General features: G+C 41.4%; 1 protein-coding gene across 3 annotated transcripts; it reads right to left on the bottom strand.

Moving 5' to 3' along the window:
* Positions 1-721: 721 nt before the first annotated feature.
* On the bottom strand, positions 722-18,110 carry CCNH (cyclin H). 3 transcript variants are annotated; one of them, XM_014597277.3, is made up of 9 exons: positions 17,970-18,110; positions 17,763-17,888; positions 16,946-17,019; positions 16,453-16,663; positions 14,193-14,356; positions 10,735-10,805; positions 7,810-7,915; positions 4,116-4,176; positions 722-943 (listed from the first exon to the last, which is right to left on the bottom strand). In XM_014597277.3, the coding sequence occupies exons 1-9, from the start codon at positions 18,084-18,086 to the stop codon at positions 905-907; spliced, it is 969 nt and encodes a 322-aa protein (XP_014452763.1). In that variant the 5' UTR covers positions 18,087-18,110; the 3' UTR covers positions 722-904. The 3 variants fall into 3 exon arrangements, with proteins under 3 accessions (XP_014452763.1, XP_019338653.1, XP_019338660.1); XM_019483108.2 differs by having other exon boundaries at positions 17,763-18,110; XM_019483115.2 differs by lacking the exons at positions 17,763-17,888; positions 17,970-18,110 and adding an exon at positions 17,575-17,688.
* Positions 18,111-18,201: the final 91 nt, after the last annotated feature.

Raw genomic sequence — 18,201 nt, 5'->3', positions numbered from 1 at the left:
GTACTTGGCTCCCTGCCCCCCAACCTCGAAGCTCAATGTTTCTGGCCTCTTTGTACTTGCACCTGATGGGCAAAGAATGGTAGCTTTCCTCAACCATCAGAAGGCTACCAAAGATGCATACAGGTCTTCCCACTGCTTAAAAAGTATAGAAGTTCTCTTTGTAACATTTACAGTTGATAGAAGTACTTCTCCAACAGTAGAAAGTCTTAACTTGTAAACCTTTTAAAAACAGTTGATGGGTAAAGATTTAAAAGCTAGATCAGTATAGAATGCTGTGCATCATAGGCAACTGATGGGGGAGGGGGGCATGTCCCCCCCCCTCTGAGATTGGCCAACCACTCCTGTAGGCAGTCACTGCTTGCCCTGATGTCACCACCCACATATTATGCTCCCCCACCCGTCTCAGGAGGTATTTGTCACCCATGCTGTGTATAGTTTAAACCTAGAGATAGACATATGAACAAGACATCTGCTGATAAGGGTCTTCTGAAAGAGCTTGCTATCATGTCCATAATGACTGCCAAAGACAACATTTTCAGGCAAGTCCAAATCTGCATCTCACTGGAATAGTATATAGGCAAGCATCACAGGACATCTAACTACAGAGTTAGATACTTCTGACTGAGAGAATCTATATAGTTATCCCCTAGGAATAAAGAACGTGGTTTTATTCATACTTTGATCTGAAAGGAAAAAAATATGGTCAGGCAATTTAGTAATGTTTTAAATTTAAAAAAAAGTAATCCTTTTATTATTACAAAGTACTTAAACACATTTAAATTTCACTATAAATAGGAAAAGTGCAAGATAGTATTGGCTGATAGTGAAAGTCTTTACAAATAAGACTTCACTTGGAGTAGATGACAATGAATTCTTGAAATTCTTCTAGTGGTGTTCACTGTCATTACAGAGTATCCACAAGATCATCATCAGTCCATTCTTCCTAAAATGAAAGAGAGGAAAGGGGGGTAATTCAAGCTGACTTAGTTATGTATGCTTTGTTGTAAACAACAAAAAATCTCAGCAGTGCAGCACAGGTTATATATTGCATCTCTGGATGCAGATGTAATTAGCAAATAGCTCAACTTGCAAGCACATACTGTTACAAAAATGCTATGTGAAAACAACCTGTATTTAACTAAAACAATTTACTTACCATTTTTCTTTAACATAATTTAAGAAGCTAGAAGTAAATTCACAGTTATGCTGACAGCTTCAGAAATGTATACAACTCAATCCTGTCACAAAGTGGAATTCTACTATTGTACTGGAACTATACTGTGTAGACTAGGGGTGACCATCCTGTAGAACAGGTGGTCTGTGTGTGTACTACACAGCAGATCAGGAAAAGGACAGCCAGCAGATAGGGCAAGAAGCAGGGAAGGAGATCAGAGTGATACTTGGGGATGGAGCAGGGCTTATTTGTAGTACACCTGCCAAAACACATTGATCCCCACTGGTGTAGACTATAGTTATACAGGAATGAGTTCTGAGAAAGTAGAATCCACACACTGCTATACTGAAGTGCTAAGAGCACAGATCAGAACCTACCCATAAACCATAAGTACTATATAGTATGTCATGCACATTTTTGGTAGCCTTTGGATTGCTACCATCTGACCTTTCAATTCTACCTATAAATGCTAAAGCAATGGTCACTTCCTGTCATGAAAATATTTAAGTTAACTACATCAAAATTATTAATTAGGCAATACACTCAAATCTTTCTCCCTTGTCACTTTACTGTTGTAAACTCGAAGGGTCATCAGTTAGTGTGTTAACCTCTGAAGTACAGAGCCATGCTTAATAACTACTGAAACAATTTGGAAACTCCCTACCAATAAAAATTGATTTTAGATAAAAACTGTTACCTGAATGAGTATACACAGTACACATCTACTATTTACATAAAAGATTTAGAGCATCTTCAAAGGCACTGAAGGGATCGCTTTGTGCATGTAGGTTGTAAAAATTAATTGAGCCCACTTTGCCTTTTATATCCAGCAGGAGAATATGCTGGGTACAGGTGTAACCCCAGAAAACCCTGCTGGCCAAAATAATCTGACTTGACACTCATGGAGTAGATCAGGGGTAGAAAATTATTTCAGCTGGAGGGCCACTTAATGAGTTTTGGCAAGCTGTAAAGGGCCCACACACACAAAATCTGTCAGATTTCATTTTAACAAATTATAGCTAAACAAATCATATATTAGATGTTTGATTTTTAGTATAACATTTTTATTTCAAAAAATATTTTGTCCTGATTTATGGGGGGCTTTTGACTAGCATATATAGAGGTGATTGCATAATAGCTCAAAATAAAGTCTTACTCTTGTATATTGTGGGTGGGGGAGGAGGGGGGAGGACAGGATATGGGTGGGCACCTGCAGGCAGGCAGAGTAGATGCAAGGTGGCTGGCAGCTGGATCTGAAGTCTTGTGTGCTGGGGCAGGAGCCTCCAGGCTGCAGCTTTCCTCCTGCCTGGCTGGGCACCTGCTGCCCAGAATACATCTCTACCTTACCTGCTGACCAGAGCAGCAGAGCTGGGGCAGGAGGAGGAGCTGCTGGAGGTGAAGGGGAGCTGAGCAATACCTAGGCTGCTGAGGCAGCAGCCCCACCAGAATGCTGCACATGCTGACTGGTGCTGTCTGGTAGGTGGGGCAGGTATACATGGGAGTGTAGTGTGAGCTGTCCCAGGCAGGACTTGGCCCCAGGCCAAGCACTACAGGGGCAGCTGTGGGTCAGATGTAATCAAATCACAGGCACCCACCTGCAAGCCAGATCCAACTCACAGGCTGTATTTTGCCCACCCCTGGAGTAGAGGGGCATAAGTATAAAGTTGTTCAAAAAAGATTCTCCCTGTACCTAAAATGTTGGTTGGCCTTCTAGGGTACATTCATACTATTTTTTAAAACTGAAGCTTATCTATGGTTTAAGAGGCTGGTAACAGACCACAAACCCACAGACCATTATATCAAGGTCTACAAGACCAGCAATCATCTCAAGCAGATAAGAGCTTTTTTATCTACAGCCATGCCCTCAGATACCACCACATCTGCTTGGAGGAGAACTCATACCTCTGCATGCCCAGAGCCAGCCCCTACCAAGCCCTGCAAATAAAGGGGAGACAGGAGAAGAGGTCAGGGAGAGGAAGGGAGGGGGGAAGGGACAAGTAGCTGCCAGACAGCTGCAGGGCCTGGTGAGGACTGGATCCAGATAAACGTGGGACAGTCTGGGTTCGGAAGGGGGCAAGCCAAGCACCAGATAGGGCAGGCACGGAGCAGACATGCAGTCCCCTTAGAGGCACCCCTAGTCACCAGCCCTCTAGCAGCAGGTCTTAGCAGTGCACATTAGAGATGATATTAACTCCAAACATGAGACTAACTAGTGCTAATAGTGATCAACATTAAATACACACTAACATTCCTTACAATTAGCACCTGCTAACGTTAACATGTAATCTTATTCTTTTACATGTTAAGTGGTGAGGAGTCCAATATTGGGCACTTACACTGACCTAAATTAAAACCACCACCAATCCTGACTGGGGTCAGTTCAACACTTAAGACTAACATAATCAGAGGGGACAGGGCACCCAGATCATTGCTGCTGTTGTGTGGAACTTCTCGTGTTACATACAGTACCATGAGTCTAATATTGAGCACTTTATAAAGATCTTGAGCTAATAGTTCAGTAATTTTCTGTCCCAGAAAGGTCATTTTTCAAGTCTGTTACATAAATTAGATGCCATTGTTCTGCTTCCTCATCCAGTGTATATTTGCTTCTTCCACTTAGACTAATAAGGGCAAAAGTTAATATATTTATCTTGTAAAAAGGAAAACAGTGAGACAGGAAGAAGCGGGAATGGATAGAAAGTTAGTTAGAAGGCATATCTACTCTTACTCCAGATATCAAGCCTCTAAAAAATTAAAGTTTGAAACTGTAATTTCAATTGGGATATTTACTTGGAATAAAGGCTCCTGGATATATGCAGTGTGAACATTTATTACAGTACCAGTGGAGAGAAAGTATTACTTTTCAACATTCTTGTTAGCTATTTGTGAACCAGAAAATGTAACATCTGTGTACAAAACAAACCCCCAAGCAAATACTAACCTCATCCATTTTTGGTTTTTTCGTAATACATTCATCATCCTCATAACCTTTCCTCTTCTTTCTACACAAAAAAGAATGAACTATACATGTGATGTTCAGTCATTTCAAAGCAACATCTGCGCATCTACCATCCTTTCATTTGACATTAAGTTGGATTTCTATTACATGTTTTCCTTTTAGTTAGGAATGTAGGTCGTTTCACTAGTATTGAGTTTGCTTTCACTTTGCTTCAGGGTAGCAAGGCAAAGTATTACCTTCTGCATGAAACAGCACTTGTACTTAAAAAAAAAAAACAACACTTCAAGAAAAATTAGTATAATACTTTATACAACCTTTAATCAAGTGATCTTGAAGCCCTTCATAAACAGATTCTTGCTACATCCGTTAGAAAGGTAAATATTAATATCTAATTTACAGACTTTTTAACTGATATACTCAAATAACTTGCACGAGATGCTATATAAAGTCAGGTATATCTATATGGCACAATACAGTGCCATTCATATACAAGAGCTAATTATGATCAAGTCTGCATCCTTACTAGGAAAAGTATTGCCATATTAGCCTAGCTGAGAAACTATACTGTTAGTTGATGCTCAAGCTGGGATATCAAAGCTATCTCTGGTATCTCTACACAGCACTATTTTACGTTGTATAGATATGTCTCAGTGGCCGCACTGAAGAGAAAACCCTGATGGCCCAACTGTGCTTCACCACCATTAAACTAATATTTTTAAATGTTGTGGTGCAAGTTAGCGCAAATGGTAGTTTAGCAGAACTGGTAAGCACCATCCAGAAGCATTAGGCTTACAAAAAGCAGCAGAAAATATTTACTAGCTCTCTCACCCAGTTCTTCACAGAAGAGGTTAAATGTACTTAGACTGAAAATTACCTAAACTATGAAGTAAGATTAGCTTTAATTTTCAGTTAATTAAGCAAGTAAGGATTAACATTTTAAAATAGTAATTTAAAGACAAAAAATCCTTTCTTAATGCTGAAAGGATCCTGGTGCAAATGTTGGAGAGGCCAACTAGGGGCCATGCTCTTCCTGACTTGCTGATCACAAACATGGAAGATTTGGTGGGTAATGTAGAAGTGGATGGCAACTTGGGCAGCAGCGACCATGAGATGATTGAGTTTGGATTCCTGAGGAAAGGAAGGAGAGCAGCAGGGTAAGGACCCTGGACTTAAAAAAAAGCATACTTTGACTCACTCAGGGAACTGATGGGCAGGGTCCTCTGGGAAGCCAGTCTGAAGGGGAAAGGAGTCTAGGAAAGCTGGCTTTACAGAAACCTTTAAAGAAACCTTACTGACACAGAAACAAACCACCCTGATGCACAGGAAGACTAGCAAGTATGGCAGAAGACTAGCTTGGCTTAGCAGAAAACCCTTCAGTGAGATAAGATACAAGGAAGCCTTCAAGAAGTGGACAAATGATTAGGGAGGAACATATGTATTGCTCAGGCATGCAGAAATGAAAATCAGAAAGGCCAAAGTGCAACTGGAGTTGCAGCTAGCAAAGGACATGAAGGCTAACAAGAAAGGTTTCTACAAGTATGTCAGCAACAAGAGGAAGATCAGGGAAAGTGTGTCCCTTACTGAATGGGGGAGGCAACTTAGTGACATATGATGTGGAAAAGGCTGAAGTATGCAGTGCCTTTAACTTGGCTGTCACAAACAAGGTCAGCTCCCAAACTACTGTACCCAGCAGCACAGTTTTGGGAGGAGGTGAGCATCTGACAGGGGCAAAAGAACAGGTTAGGGACTATTTAGAAGAGCTGGAGCCATACAAGCCTGTATGTGATGTACTCGGGGGTGCTGAGGGAGTTGGCCAGTGTGACTGCAGATCCGCTGGCCATTATCTTTGAAAACTTTTGGTGATTGGAGGATGTTCCAGGTGACCTGAAAAGAGCAAATATAGTGCCCATCTTTAAGAAACGGAAGGAGGAGGATCTGCATAACTACAGACCACTCAGTGTCAACTCAGTCCTTGAAGAAATCATAGAGTAGGTTCTCATCTAAGCACTTGCAGAAGACAGTGAGCATAAATTCATCAAAGGCAAGTCATGCTTGACCAACCTGATTGCCTTCTATGAGTTGACTGGCTCTGTGGATGGGGGAGAGCAGTGGATGTGATATACCTTGACTTTAGCAAGGCATTTGATACAATCTCCAACAACATTCTCACAAGCAAGCTAAGGAAGTACGGGTTGGACGCGTGGATTATAAGGTGGATAGAAAGCTGGCTCCATCTTTGGGCTTAACAGGCAGTGATCAATGATCAACAGGTAGTTGGCAACCGGTATCAAGCAGAGTACCTCAGTCACTGGTGACACATCAGGGAGGCATGTGGGGCACATATCCCCACAGATTTATGTGCTGAAAATGGTGCACATGGCATGGGGCTACAGCCTGGTTGGAGCTAGTGGGGTTGGTGGTGGTGGCGGCATCAGTAAGAGGACGGGGCAGCACCTTAGCTAAACCCAACATCCAGCAGCAGTGGGGGCAGCAGCATGGAGTTGTACCCCCAAATAGCAGCACTTATGCATCACCTATTGCCTTAGGGGATGATCCCAAGACCAGTTTTGTTTAATATGTTCATCAACAACCTAGAAGAGGGGACAAAGTGCCCCCCTGCAAGTCCACAAATGACACCAAGCTGGGAGAAGCAGTAGATACATTGGAGGGTAGGTCTCAGATTCGGAGAGACCTAGACAAATTGAAGTATTGGAACAAAAGAAATCTTAAGAGTTTCAATAAGGAAAGGTGTAAAGTCCTGCACTTAGGATGGAACAAATCCAACGTACCAGTACAGGCTGAAGACTGACTGGCTAAGCAGCAGCTCTGCAGAAATGTACCTTGGGGTTGCAGTAGACAATAAGCTGAATATGGGGCAACCATGTGCCCTTGCTGTGAATAAGGGTAATGGCATACTGGGCTGCATTAGTAAGAGCGTTGCCAGCAGACTGAGGAAAGTGATTCTTCTCCTCTATTTAGTACTGGTGAGGCCACATCCCCCACTACAGAAAGGATGTGGAAAAATTGGAGAGTTGGATGGCAATTAAAACAGTTATGGGGCTGGGGCACATGACTTGAAGAAAGGCTCAGGGAACTGGGCTTATTTAGTCTAGAGAAGAGAAGACCAAGAAGGAATTTAAACAGCAGCCTTCACCTATCTGAAGGTTGGTTAACAAAGAGGATGGAGCTAGAACAGTGGTCTTCAACCTTTTTTCATTTGCAAACCCCTAAGAAGTTTGAAGGGAGGTACAGAGCCCTCTGAATTGTAAGCATGGGTAGTCATGTACTTTGGTTGATCATAGTAATGTTTTTCACACCCCTTAGACATAGTTTGCAGACTCCCAGAGGTCTGCAAACCACAGGTTGAAATCCACTAAGCTAAGACTGTTCTCAGTGGTGGCAGATGACAGAACAAGGAGGAATGCTGTTAAGTTGCAGTAAAGGAAGTTGAGGTTAGATACGAGGAAAAACTTTCTTCCTAGGAGGGCAATAAAGCACTGGAACAGGTTACCTAGACAGGTTGTGGAATTTCCATCCCTGAAGGTTTTTAAGACCTGGCTAGATAAAACCTTGGTTGGGATGATCTAGCTGGGGGTGGTCCTGCTCTGAGCAGGGGGTTCAACTGGATGGCCTTGTGAGATCCCATCCAGCCCTAGTTGTCTATGGTTCTACTTACGAGTTTGCATAAAGTTCTGAACTGTGGCATTTCTCTAACTTCTGTTTTAGAGCAGCAACATCTTCAGGCTTAGGTGGCTCATATTTCTTTATTAGATTTTTCATGCCTGTAATAGTAATATCAAACATTTTCAAATCATTAATTTAGCAACAATTAGCTACTGAATTCTCACAGCACTTTCCCCATGAACTATATCAGCTTATTCCCAGGGAGCCTGTGGTAGTTTAGAACCTCAAGAGTACTAGCCTGTCACCCTTGAGCTCAGTCTAGAAGACCAGGTACTCTGTACTATGCTCAATATATTAATCAGTTTCTCTGAGAAATCTAGCCAAACCAGAAGTTTCTGAAGAATCCAAAATGGCAGTCATTACTTACCTTAAAAAGAAAAAAAACAAACAGAAGTATCCATTTTAAAAAAAAAACTAACTTTGATATCACTGCTATAGCTACACTGCAATGTGCTGAAAACATTTTAATTAGATTAAATCCTTGCATTTGTCTAGCAAGTATTAGGATACTTGAAAAGTACTTTTTCTTTTAACGGATTCATAAATAAAATCTCAGCTTAGAAAATTTGCCACATAACATTCTTTAGAGAACTCAAGATTACATGTGTAAGAGTCTAAACTGTCATCTTACATCAGAGGATTTATTTTAAGTAGTGTCAAAATATAGGGTAAGCTTACAGCAAAGAACTAAACTTAAAACTAGTTGTTAGCATCATGATTCTGGATTTCCTCAAGGCTACGTGATAATGCAGAGTTAGCATTACTGTACTAGTGAGCATCAGGATATGCTGATATGTTTTACTATCAGCACTATGCAGCACATCTTACAAACAGAGATCAAGTCTCAATCTTTTTAAAATAAAACTTATTTTGTCAAATTTGCAGTAAGCATAAAAGGAAAACCAGACAACCACTACCAATTTTCTATACCACTATAAAGTCTGTTTTTGATATTTTCAAGTATCCTAGCTTAAGGGAAGTTTGTCCACAGAAATTATGATGGACAGCATAATATTTGGGGAAACATTCAACTTGCAAAGAAATAAGCAGTTTTTGCTTTTATTTCTTTACAGTACAATGGCAGCTTGAATAATTCTAATTTTAAGAGCTGGGGAATGACAAATGAGTTACCTTACTTTTAAATCAGAAATGTAAAAATTTGGCCTAGAAGATGCTAGTAACTGGAAAAAAAAATAAACCACTGAAATAATTACAAGAGGCAAGACACTAGAAATACAATAACTGAAAGATTTGATTCACTATTAATCTGTTTAATACTCTAATTTTAATAATAAAACATTTTGGAGAACTAAATCCTTAGATTTTCATACCCTGTTCCTTTTATTAAGGCCTGACAGCTAACAATACAGGAAAACCTAGCTAGTTCAATAGCAGACAGTTCAAAGTATTGGATATTTCAAAGCTGTTGTCACTCCCCAAACGAAAAGATAGGTTTTTGTAAGCATTACAATATGGATAATTTGATATGCAGCTATTTGAAATTCGAAGCCGTTGTCTGGTCCCTTGGATCAGGAAAAACATGTGAATTTGAAACTCAGCAGATCAAAAAAATACGGACTTTGACAGCCCTAGTTCACCCACTTACAAACTTTACTGACTGATAAGAACTAAGTGAGAAGTTATCCCAATGACTAAATTAAGCAGATGTCATGGTCCTGTATGTAGCACAAGGAGTTCCTAATCTTGAAACACAGCAACAATCTAGGGGCCCATTTCTCCTCTGATTAGGTCAATCTAAGTGGCAATCTGTCCCACCAACCCCCTCTACCCCCTGCAAATCTCACTAAATCCCTCCAAGGACCCACCTCCCCCGATCCCACGAAACTACCACCAATCCCAACTGATGGCAGTTTGGCATGATCAGGGATGACACGTCAGTTCACCACTTAGATTGACCTAATTGGAGGGAAAAAGCCCCTTAGATCATTGCTGCTGTTGTGTGGAACAACTCGTGCTACATACAGTACCATGAAATTTACTTAATTAGCATCACTGAAATAACTCATTTTGTTTTTACCAGTTAGTTAAATCAGCACATGAGTGAACTAAGTCGGTATGTACCCATAGGTAATTTGGATACATGTAAAATCACTATGGTTACATTGATTTCAAAGTCCGTATTTTTTTTGGACCCCTGCATTTCAAAATAATGAGGTTTTCCTGTATGAACACACACACAGAGCAAGTTTTCAAATAGCAGAGGTGTTAACATTACTTCATAAACAGCAAGAAGAGATTAAGAGAAATAAACCAAACTTAGAGCCCCTTTTAAGCCATTTAGAAATCACAAAGTAGGGAAAAATAATCCAAGAGTAGCTTTAATATAAACCAAAAAAATCTTTGCAGCTAACAAGTCATTTAGCTTAGAAAATGTACCCTCTAGTGGCATAAGGAATGATCTGCAGGCTTCTAAAACTCAACCCCAAATTGGAAAATGGTAGGAAATAGTGTTACTACTTTTTAAATGAGGAAAAATTAGGGGAGGAGGGGGAATGTATACATTTCACCCAACACTGTAAAATTACAGCAGCATTCTCTGGTACCAGAAAACAGTGCTCTCACTTTTAAGGGCTGTGTTCAATCAGCAGTATGATACACTGAGTCTCTTTAGGTTATATTACTTTTAACCTTGTGTTTTGTTAGCTATATTTATATATTTATATTTTTCAGGTATTAATTAATTTTCCAGGTTCTCTGTTCTTCCTGTAATCATTTTTAAAATGAAGGATAACAGCACACTGTGTTTTTCCAACAGGGTGCTACATGTTTGCATGTAACAGAAGTCTTCTGCAAAATCCCTACTTCAGTTACGCAGCCTGGGCTGGAGGGAAGGGGTCAGGGTCAGGGTGAGGGGAGAAGAAGGCGAGAGCATGCTCTCAGGACAGTGTTTACTTACATTTCATTCCATCTAGTAGCTTGGATAGAGAAGATCTGTTTTCTTTCAGCATAAGACTTTCTGATAAATAACTAAAAAAAGCATGAAAACGTAAGTCTAAAGTTGCCAAGCGAGTGACAATGTTTTAAACTTATTATGGTTAACACAACTGAACAAATACTTCAGTTACCTGAATAAGAGCTAACTCTGAACGCCATGGAGAAGATCTAATTGTTTTAATCAAACTGCCAGTCATGACTAGGAATATGCATTTACCATTCTAAAGCTATCAGAATCTGATCATTTGCTCTTGTATGCTTTTTCTAATCCTTGCAAATCACAGGGTATGAGTGACAAAGGGTACTTAGTATGTGCTACTTTTAAATTCTCACTTCGTGCATTTATTTATAACAAAGTACAAAACATTAAACACATGAACCACAACATAATCTTGGTTCAGAGTGGTAACCTTTGAGTTGGGAACACTTTTCGGCTCCAGCAGTTTCCTCTTGTTCAAGCTTCCAACAAAGCACTGCTTCAGAGACAAAAATTCCTGACCCCACACAAATAAAAGCATGGTTCAGACTTCTACTAAGCTGTACTTGAACACCATGCATTACCAGTTATCTGTATCTGTAATTCTTTCTTTCCCTTAGTCCTTCTACTGATGAGCTACAACACATGTAGATCATAATCATAAAAAAAAAACACAACTCACAAGCAAAGCTATTTTCATAGATTTCACAGACATTAGGGCTGGAAGGGACCTCGGAAGATCAACGAATCCAGCCGCCTGCCCCAGGGGTAGGAAGTCGGAAAGAGTCATAGGATCCCAGCAAGATCAACATACAAATATTTCTTGAAGGCATTCAAAGTAGGTGCTTAAACCACCTCTGGCAGCAGTCTATTCCAGGCCCTGGGGGCTCGGACAATAAAGCGAACTTAAATATGTTTTGCTTTATTAAATTAACACTCAATCCAAAAGGCAGTATGCTTCCAAAGTTGCGCTAGTTTTTAGCCTAAAATAAATCTCTCATAATACTACACTTGGAGAGGTCAGTGTAGATGGAGGGTGAAATATTACTAGCCTACTCTGCAGGTGTCCTAACTAAAACAGCGATACATGTTATAGTCATATTGGTCCACAGGCAAAAGGAATCAGAACTCTTGGCAGAGGTGATATCTTTTATTAGACCAACCAGATATTTACAAAATAAATTCTTTATTTATTTACCTCAAAATTGTGCCCAAAAGCTTGTAAACTGTTCTAGCTTTGTCTAGTTTACACAAAATGAACTCTTCCAACCAGAAGATCTTACAACACCTTCAGCTCTCCTGTGAAATTTGAATTTTCATTTCCACCTAGGAGAAATTTTACAATCTTTGCATTCTCTTATGCCTGAAGAAGGGTGTGTACACCCAAAAGCTTGCACATAAAGACATTTTTTTGCAACTATTTAGTTGGTCTAATAAAACATATCACCTCTGCCATGCATTTCAATTCCTACCTAAAAAAAAACAAACAAACAAACAAACAAAAAAAACTTTTTAAGCGTATCTTTATATTAGCCACTCTCTCAAAAGGGTAAAATAAGTTATCCTACAACAGGGAATCAAGGTCAGACAGTGGAACAGTGCAAACAATTTAGGACCTTCCAGCCCTGTTAGTATTACTATAAGCCATGGATAAGAGAAAAAGAAAAACCTCTCAAATTTATGACTTCATAAAGCACATTTAAAAAACAAAAATAGTTAGATCTGCTTAGGGTAGACCCAGTCTGGCCTATGCATACAGCAAAGATAAGGTTCAGAGTTTTAAAAAAATGCAAACCTTTCTGGATATACATTCCACATATTAACACTCTCCTAGGTCTTACCTTAAAAGCATGACCCCTCTAAAGCTTGAAGAAGCACAAATTAAACATTCAGATACGCATCAAGACGTTTCAAGTGTAAGCATTTTTTTCAATTGCTGGGCTAGGTGGAATAAATGCATATCCCACAACCAGGCTATTTTTTTTTCAGTCACTCTTAAACTGCTCATTTCAGCTAACTTCAGAAATTCACTCTGGTCATCCAAAGAGTGAAAAAATAGCAAGAGCACTATTTCTCAAGTTATGAAGGATTAAAAACAGGGTCCTAGCAAAACGCACTTCAATTTTTAGTTACAGTGATGCCTGTCTGCAACCATTAATATAAAGCAATCTAAATTCATAAGACAAGGTTAAAAGGCATTGAGGCATAAAACTGAAACAAGGTTGTCACACAGGAAGTATCCAGAGTAACCAAACTGGTTATGTATTTCTGAAAATAAATACATACTATGCATACATACATACATGCTTTTAAAGTTCCCAATTTAAAGACAGTCAAAAACATCTGACATCCCTAAACCAACAGTGGTTGAAGCCAGGGAGGGCACGACAGCAGGTGGATTATATCAGACACGCCCTGTAAATATGCTGTCTCTCTAAAGGATCTACTGTTTGTCACCATTGAAGACAAGAAAATAATAGGAAGGGGGAGACAGGCAGGCAAGGTGGTGATGCTGTTCATGCTGCAATAGAGGTAAGATGCATCTCTAGTACAGCCCTCCTACCAAGGAAATAAGCTAGCAGAAAAAGGGCGAGAAAAACAGTTTCCTGGGCTAGATGACCACTGATCTGACCCAGCATGGCACTCATGTTCTTAATTTGTTTTAAATATTTCTACAATTAAAATTTATCCCCCTAAAGCATTAAAACTTGTCTTGGATCCAAGTTTTTAAAGTAATAACGAGAGAGAGCCCTTGCAACTCTCAGTTGACAGGGAAAGTCTGGAAGGAAGAGTTCTACCAACTATACTCCCAGTGTCAAGTGGGAAATTGATCAGCCAAACAATGCCAGTACTTTAAAGATGATTTTAAAGCACTTAGCCAGTTTTCACTAGTCCATTTCCATGGAAATGGAAGCTGAAATAATAGCCAGATAAGCTGGTTGGAGATTTTGCAAGTTTTAGCTGCTTCTGCTAGCTAAGAGAAGTGCCATTTTCTAAAGAGTACTTAAGATTTCAGAATCAATAAAGCTATTAAAGTGCTTCTTGAGGTGCTCTGTACCTTCAGTTCCCATTAAAAGCACTGGAAAGAAAGGACGTGCAGAACCCTGCAGGACTGAATTGAAAGTCTTTAGTGTTTTAAATGGGGAATACGAAATCAGGTTGGAAGAAGCAGAAGCCTCAGAGGAATACAAAAGCCAGACACCAATTACCCATATAGTCCAACATCTTGTTTCCAACAGCAGAGGAAAAACACAGTAATGATACTTCACAATACTGAAATGCAGCTGGTCAAGTGCCTCCTTTCAGAGTCTTTATCTGTTAACTGTGCAATAAATCCATACTTACCCACCTACATAAAGGGTTCTAACACCTGGAACAAAAGTTAATCCAAGGAACAAATTAGTCTTTTAAAACCATCCTTGCTTAAAAAAATAAAATTCTACCTTTCCATATTAATTCTTGCCCTGGAGGCACTGGATAATATGGCAGTGAGAGCTATCTGTGAAGGGGTAAACAGGAGGTAGGCATCTGTCAAAGCTACTCGATTGAGAAAGTCATCAGCTGTTTTCCTCAAAACTTCTGGGTTTTCTAACACTGGATAACGAGTCTGGAAAACAAACATTCAGTCATTACTTCTGCTTTTAGTATTGTTATATGATCTTTCCAAGTGAAAAACTGTTCTTAATCTTCTAGTATAAAATTAAGCAACACGTAATTTAAAAAATATATATTTTGGGGGGAAAAAAAGAGGCTGAAAGATCATACAATTTTTTCTTAAAAAGCTCTCCTAAAATACTTAGTGACCATATCTAAAACCCTGTGATTTTTTTTTCATTTATTGATTTAAAAAAACAAAACACACTGGTATTTAACACTTTAGGCTTTTTCCTTGTTGACGGATCATCAGGGATCCAGGTTTTCCATTTGCTGTGGAAAAATGCAGATTTCTTCCTGCGACAGACAGAAACACAGATCTTTTCTTTCAAAGTAGAAAAATCACAGATTTCTCCTTTAAAGGACAAAAATGCAGGAAACTATAGCTTTTTCCCTTGCAAGCTGGGAGCAGGATGGCATGCATATGGCAGCCAGGCAGGGTGGTGAAGAGCAGCTCCCTCCAAGTAAATCCATGGGGTGGGGGCAGACAAGAAAGGGCACAGGAGACATGGTAGGGGGAAAAGCACATGTCCCCCAACATTTCTGTGCCCACAGTGTGGCATGGGGCTGCAGCCAGGCCAGACCAGCTACAGGAAGCAGCTGCCTTGGGAGTGAGGGGCAGGGTGAGGGCACCTGCATATCAGAGCTGCTAAGTGCTACAAAGCAGCTGGATTTGCATCCTGGTGAGGAAAGGGGGGAGGCAGGAGGAGCTCTGATTTTCTATAATAAAAAAACAAAATATATAGGCATTCAGAACAAATTTTATTATAATGCTTGAGGCTCTGGTAGGCTTCTAAGTTGCTTTAAAGTTGTGAAGATATCAATAAAACATTGTGTTCAACTGATTTTATTTATTTATTTAATACATATATATTAGTGGTGTTTCATTTTCGCCCTGGAAAAATGCAGATTTTGAAGTTTTTAATCAGAAAATTTGGGATTTTTTTTTTTTTTTTAAATCAAAGAATTTGCAATTTTTAAACAGAGAAAAATCAGGATCTTTCCAGATCATCATGCAAAGCTCCTCTTTCCAATCTGGCATACTCTAACTTACCACATTTACTCACATACCACATGCACTTTCTTCCTAATAATCAGCCTTCCAAAAACGGGGGTGCATACCATAAGCAGGGAAGCTGATTTTCTACCCAGAACAGAAGCACAGAAACACTGTGGAGACTAACAGGGGCAGATGCGAGGTAAGTGGGAGAAGAGGGGCAAGGAGAGGAGTATTCAGTGCAGTCACACTCCACTTCGTTCCTGCTTCACCTAAAGTTTAAAACCAACTGCCTGACAGCAACTGCCTGACAGCTTGTCTATTCAGGAAGCCCTGAAGTCAACTGACTCATTAATTACCTAATTCTTACTAAGGCTCTTCACTCCACGTATGTTAACAACCCTTCTCTTTTTTTAATAGTCTTCATGTTCTACTGATCAAGATAGTCTCTCTTCAGCAACTTTGCTGTCAGACTCCTGGTCTCTCCTCTTACTTCACATCCCTACAGACTGTTTTTTAACTCTTTTCAAAATCCTAGATCCATCCACGGAGTCCATTCTGGCCATTTTGGCTAAGCAGCAGATAGCTGCTGGCAATTCAGCTGCAAAAAGGTTATAAATGCAACTTTTCCCAAGCAGGAAAGGGAAGGTGAACTAACTGAAGTTTAGACTTTAACCCTGCTCCATGAAGTCATAATGTGAGAAAAAAATCTCTCTCTCTTCATTCTACCTTTCCAAAACAAGGTACATGTCTTATCTGAGGGCATAAGGTACATGAGAAAATACAGTATTAAAAAAATTAAGCAAACTGCATTCTTTTGATTCAGAGGTCACGCATGTGACCAGTTTTCTTTCCTTAAAACTGTTAGCAGTTAAACAGCCTCACTAGAAGAGTGACCCACTCCTAGACCAGGCCCCTGTGAAATAATGTTTCAAAATTTTGCAAGTATTAAGTGGCATTCTAAAAAGTTCAGCAAACTTCTTATTCTAAAACACAGCCATACATTTATGTAACAACACATTTTTCTACATAAGGAGAAATTAAAGAATTACCTTCAAATCAATTAAAAACCCCTCAAATGGTCTGTATGGGTTGTGTACTATAAGATGGAAGTTCAGCTGCTGAATGAGTAGTAGTTCGTATTCCAAGATTTGTTCAAGTGCCTTCTCTTGCCCTATAGGGCTCTCCCGCAGGTTACCAACAAACTGTGCACTAGACACATTGAATTCATCTACTTTACATGCCAAGAACACACATGTTAACCTTGAAAAAGAAGCATCATAAATAAAATTTAGTTTTGGGGCATCTGTCTTCATAAAGTTCCTGTTCACAAAACCCGTGTTCCCTATTTTGAAACGATAGCATTCTCAATACAATAAACAATTTCCACTCGGAATACAGTAAGAACTCTTCAACAGTTGTATTTGAATAATATAAAGATTTGGGACCCTTCTATTCTCAAAGACTCTGAGGCTTTGCAAGTTACTGGATATGGCAGCACTGATAAAAACTACGAATAAGATTCAAAATGTGCTGACTACTTACATTATTATTCGAGGGTGATACTCCATCACTGAATTATTGAGGTAAAAACGCTTAAAGTACATGCAAGCTGTTCCCTAAATTTAAAAAATAAGGCCTATTTAGGTAGTTTACAAACAAATATGCCACATGAAATGTACGCGCTGAAAAAGACACCGAGCACCCAGCGTTCCACGACTCCAAGGCGAGATGCCCCTGCCCATCTGGCCCACAGGTGTGGGGCTGGATTGAGCCCCATGGACCTCCCTTCCCCATCATATCTGACCAGACCTGGTCCTGCTCCAGCCATGCAGGAGGGGCACAGCCTGGCCTTGACCCCACTGTGCAGGGCTTGAAAATTCAGCACCACCAGAGATGTGGCCACTAATTGCCCCTGCTCCCCGCCACCGCAGTGCTGACCGGTGGACAGCCCCATGGGCTGGATTCAGGTCCCACAGACCTCCTCCTCTCCCATCCCCATACCTGACCAGGCCAGGCCCCAGTCCAGCTGTGCATGGCCTAGCCTCCGCCTAGCTGTGCCGGAGAAATGGCCACATCCATCACCCCGGCTCCCTGCCACCATGGCCCTGACCTGCCAGGAGCCCTGTGGGCTGGATTTGGGCCCCACTGACTTTCCCCCTCCCTCATCCTACCTGACCAGGCCTGGCCCGATCCAACCGGGCAAGCTCGGGAATCCCGCAGCGGGGGAGAGGGGGCCGCATTCATTGCCCTGCTCCCTGCTGCTGGGAAAAGCCCCACGGGCTGGGCCTTGAGCAGCCCCCAGTCGGTACCAAGCTGCAAGCCCCGCCCCGAGCAGGGGCAATGGCCCCGGGCCACTCACCACCACGGAGCGCGGCATGGCGGGCTTGAAGGCGGCGCAGAAGTCCAGCAGCCGCTTCTCGTAGTACTTGCACAGCACCAGCTCCTCAGCCGTCTCCAGCGGCGGCGGGGGGTCGCTCGGCGGCACCTGCGGCAGAGCGCAACTCGCAGCAGTTCCGGGCCCCCCGCCCGGCCCGGCCCGGCGCTGCCCCCTCTCCGCCCCTGGTACCTTGCCCCCCGCCGCCGCCCGGCAGCGGCATCTTCGGTTGGCATCGGCGCGGCAGCGGCTCAGCTCGTCCTCGCCGCGGAAGGTCCAGTGCCGCCGCTGCGTGCTGCTGTGGTACATCGCGGCCTCCGCTCCCAGCGCGCCCCGCGCCGCCTACATCTCCCAGCGCGCCCCGCCGCCCGCAGGCAGTCCTGGCATGCCCCGTGCGCCCGGCAGGTCGTGAGGGGGTGGGGCG

The sequence above is a fragment of the Alligator mississippiensis genome, chromosome 3 (genome assembly GCF_030867095.1).
Source record: "Alligator mississippiensis isolate rAllMis1 chromosome 3, rAllMis1, whole genome shotgun sequence".
Classification (NCBI taxonomy): Eukaryota; Metazoa; Chordata; order Crocodylia; family Alligatoridae; genus Alligator; species Alligator mississippiensis.
This window is presented reverse-complemented; position numbering and strand designations above follow the sequence as displayed.

Coding starts and splice junctions, on each gene's coding strand:
- CCNH (XM_019483108.2), bottom strand. CDS start 18,086: ATGTACCACAGCAGCACGCAGCGGCGGCACTGGACCTTCCGCGGCGAG. Junction 16,664..16,945: donor TATCACCCTCGAATAATAAT/GTAAGTAGTCAG, acceptor TTCTTTTTCAAG/GTTAACATGTGTGTTCTTGG. Junction 10,806..14,192: donor GCAAGAATTAATATGGAAAG/GTAGAATTTTAT, acceptor TGCTTTTTTTAG/TTATTTATCAGAAAGTCTTA.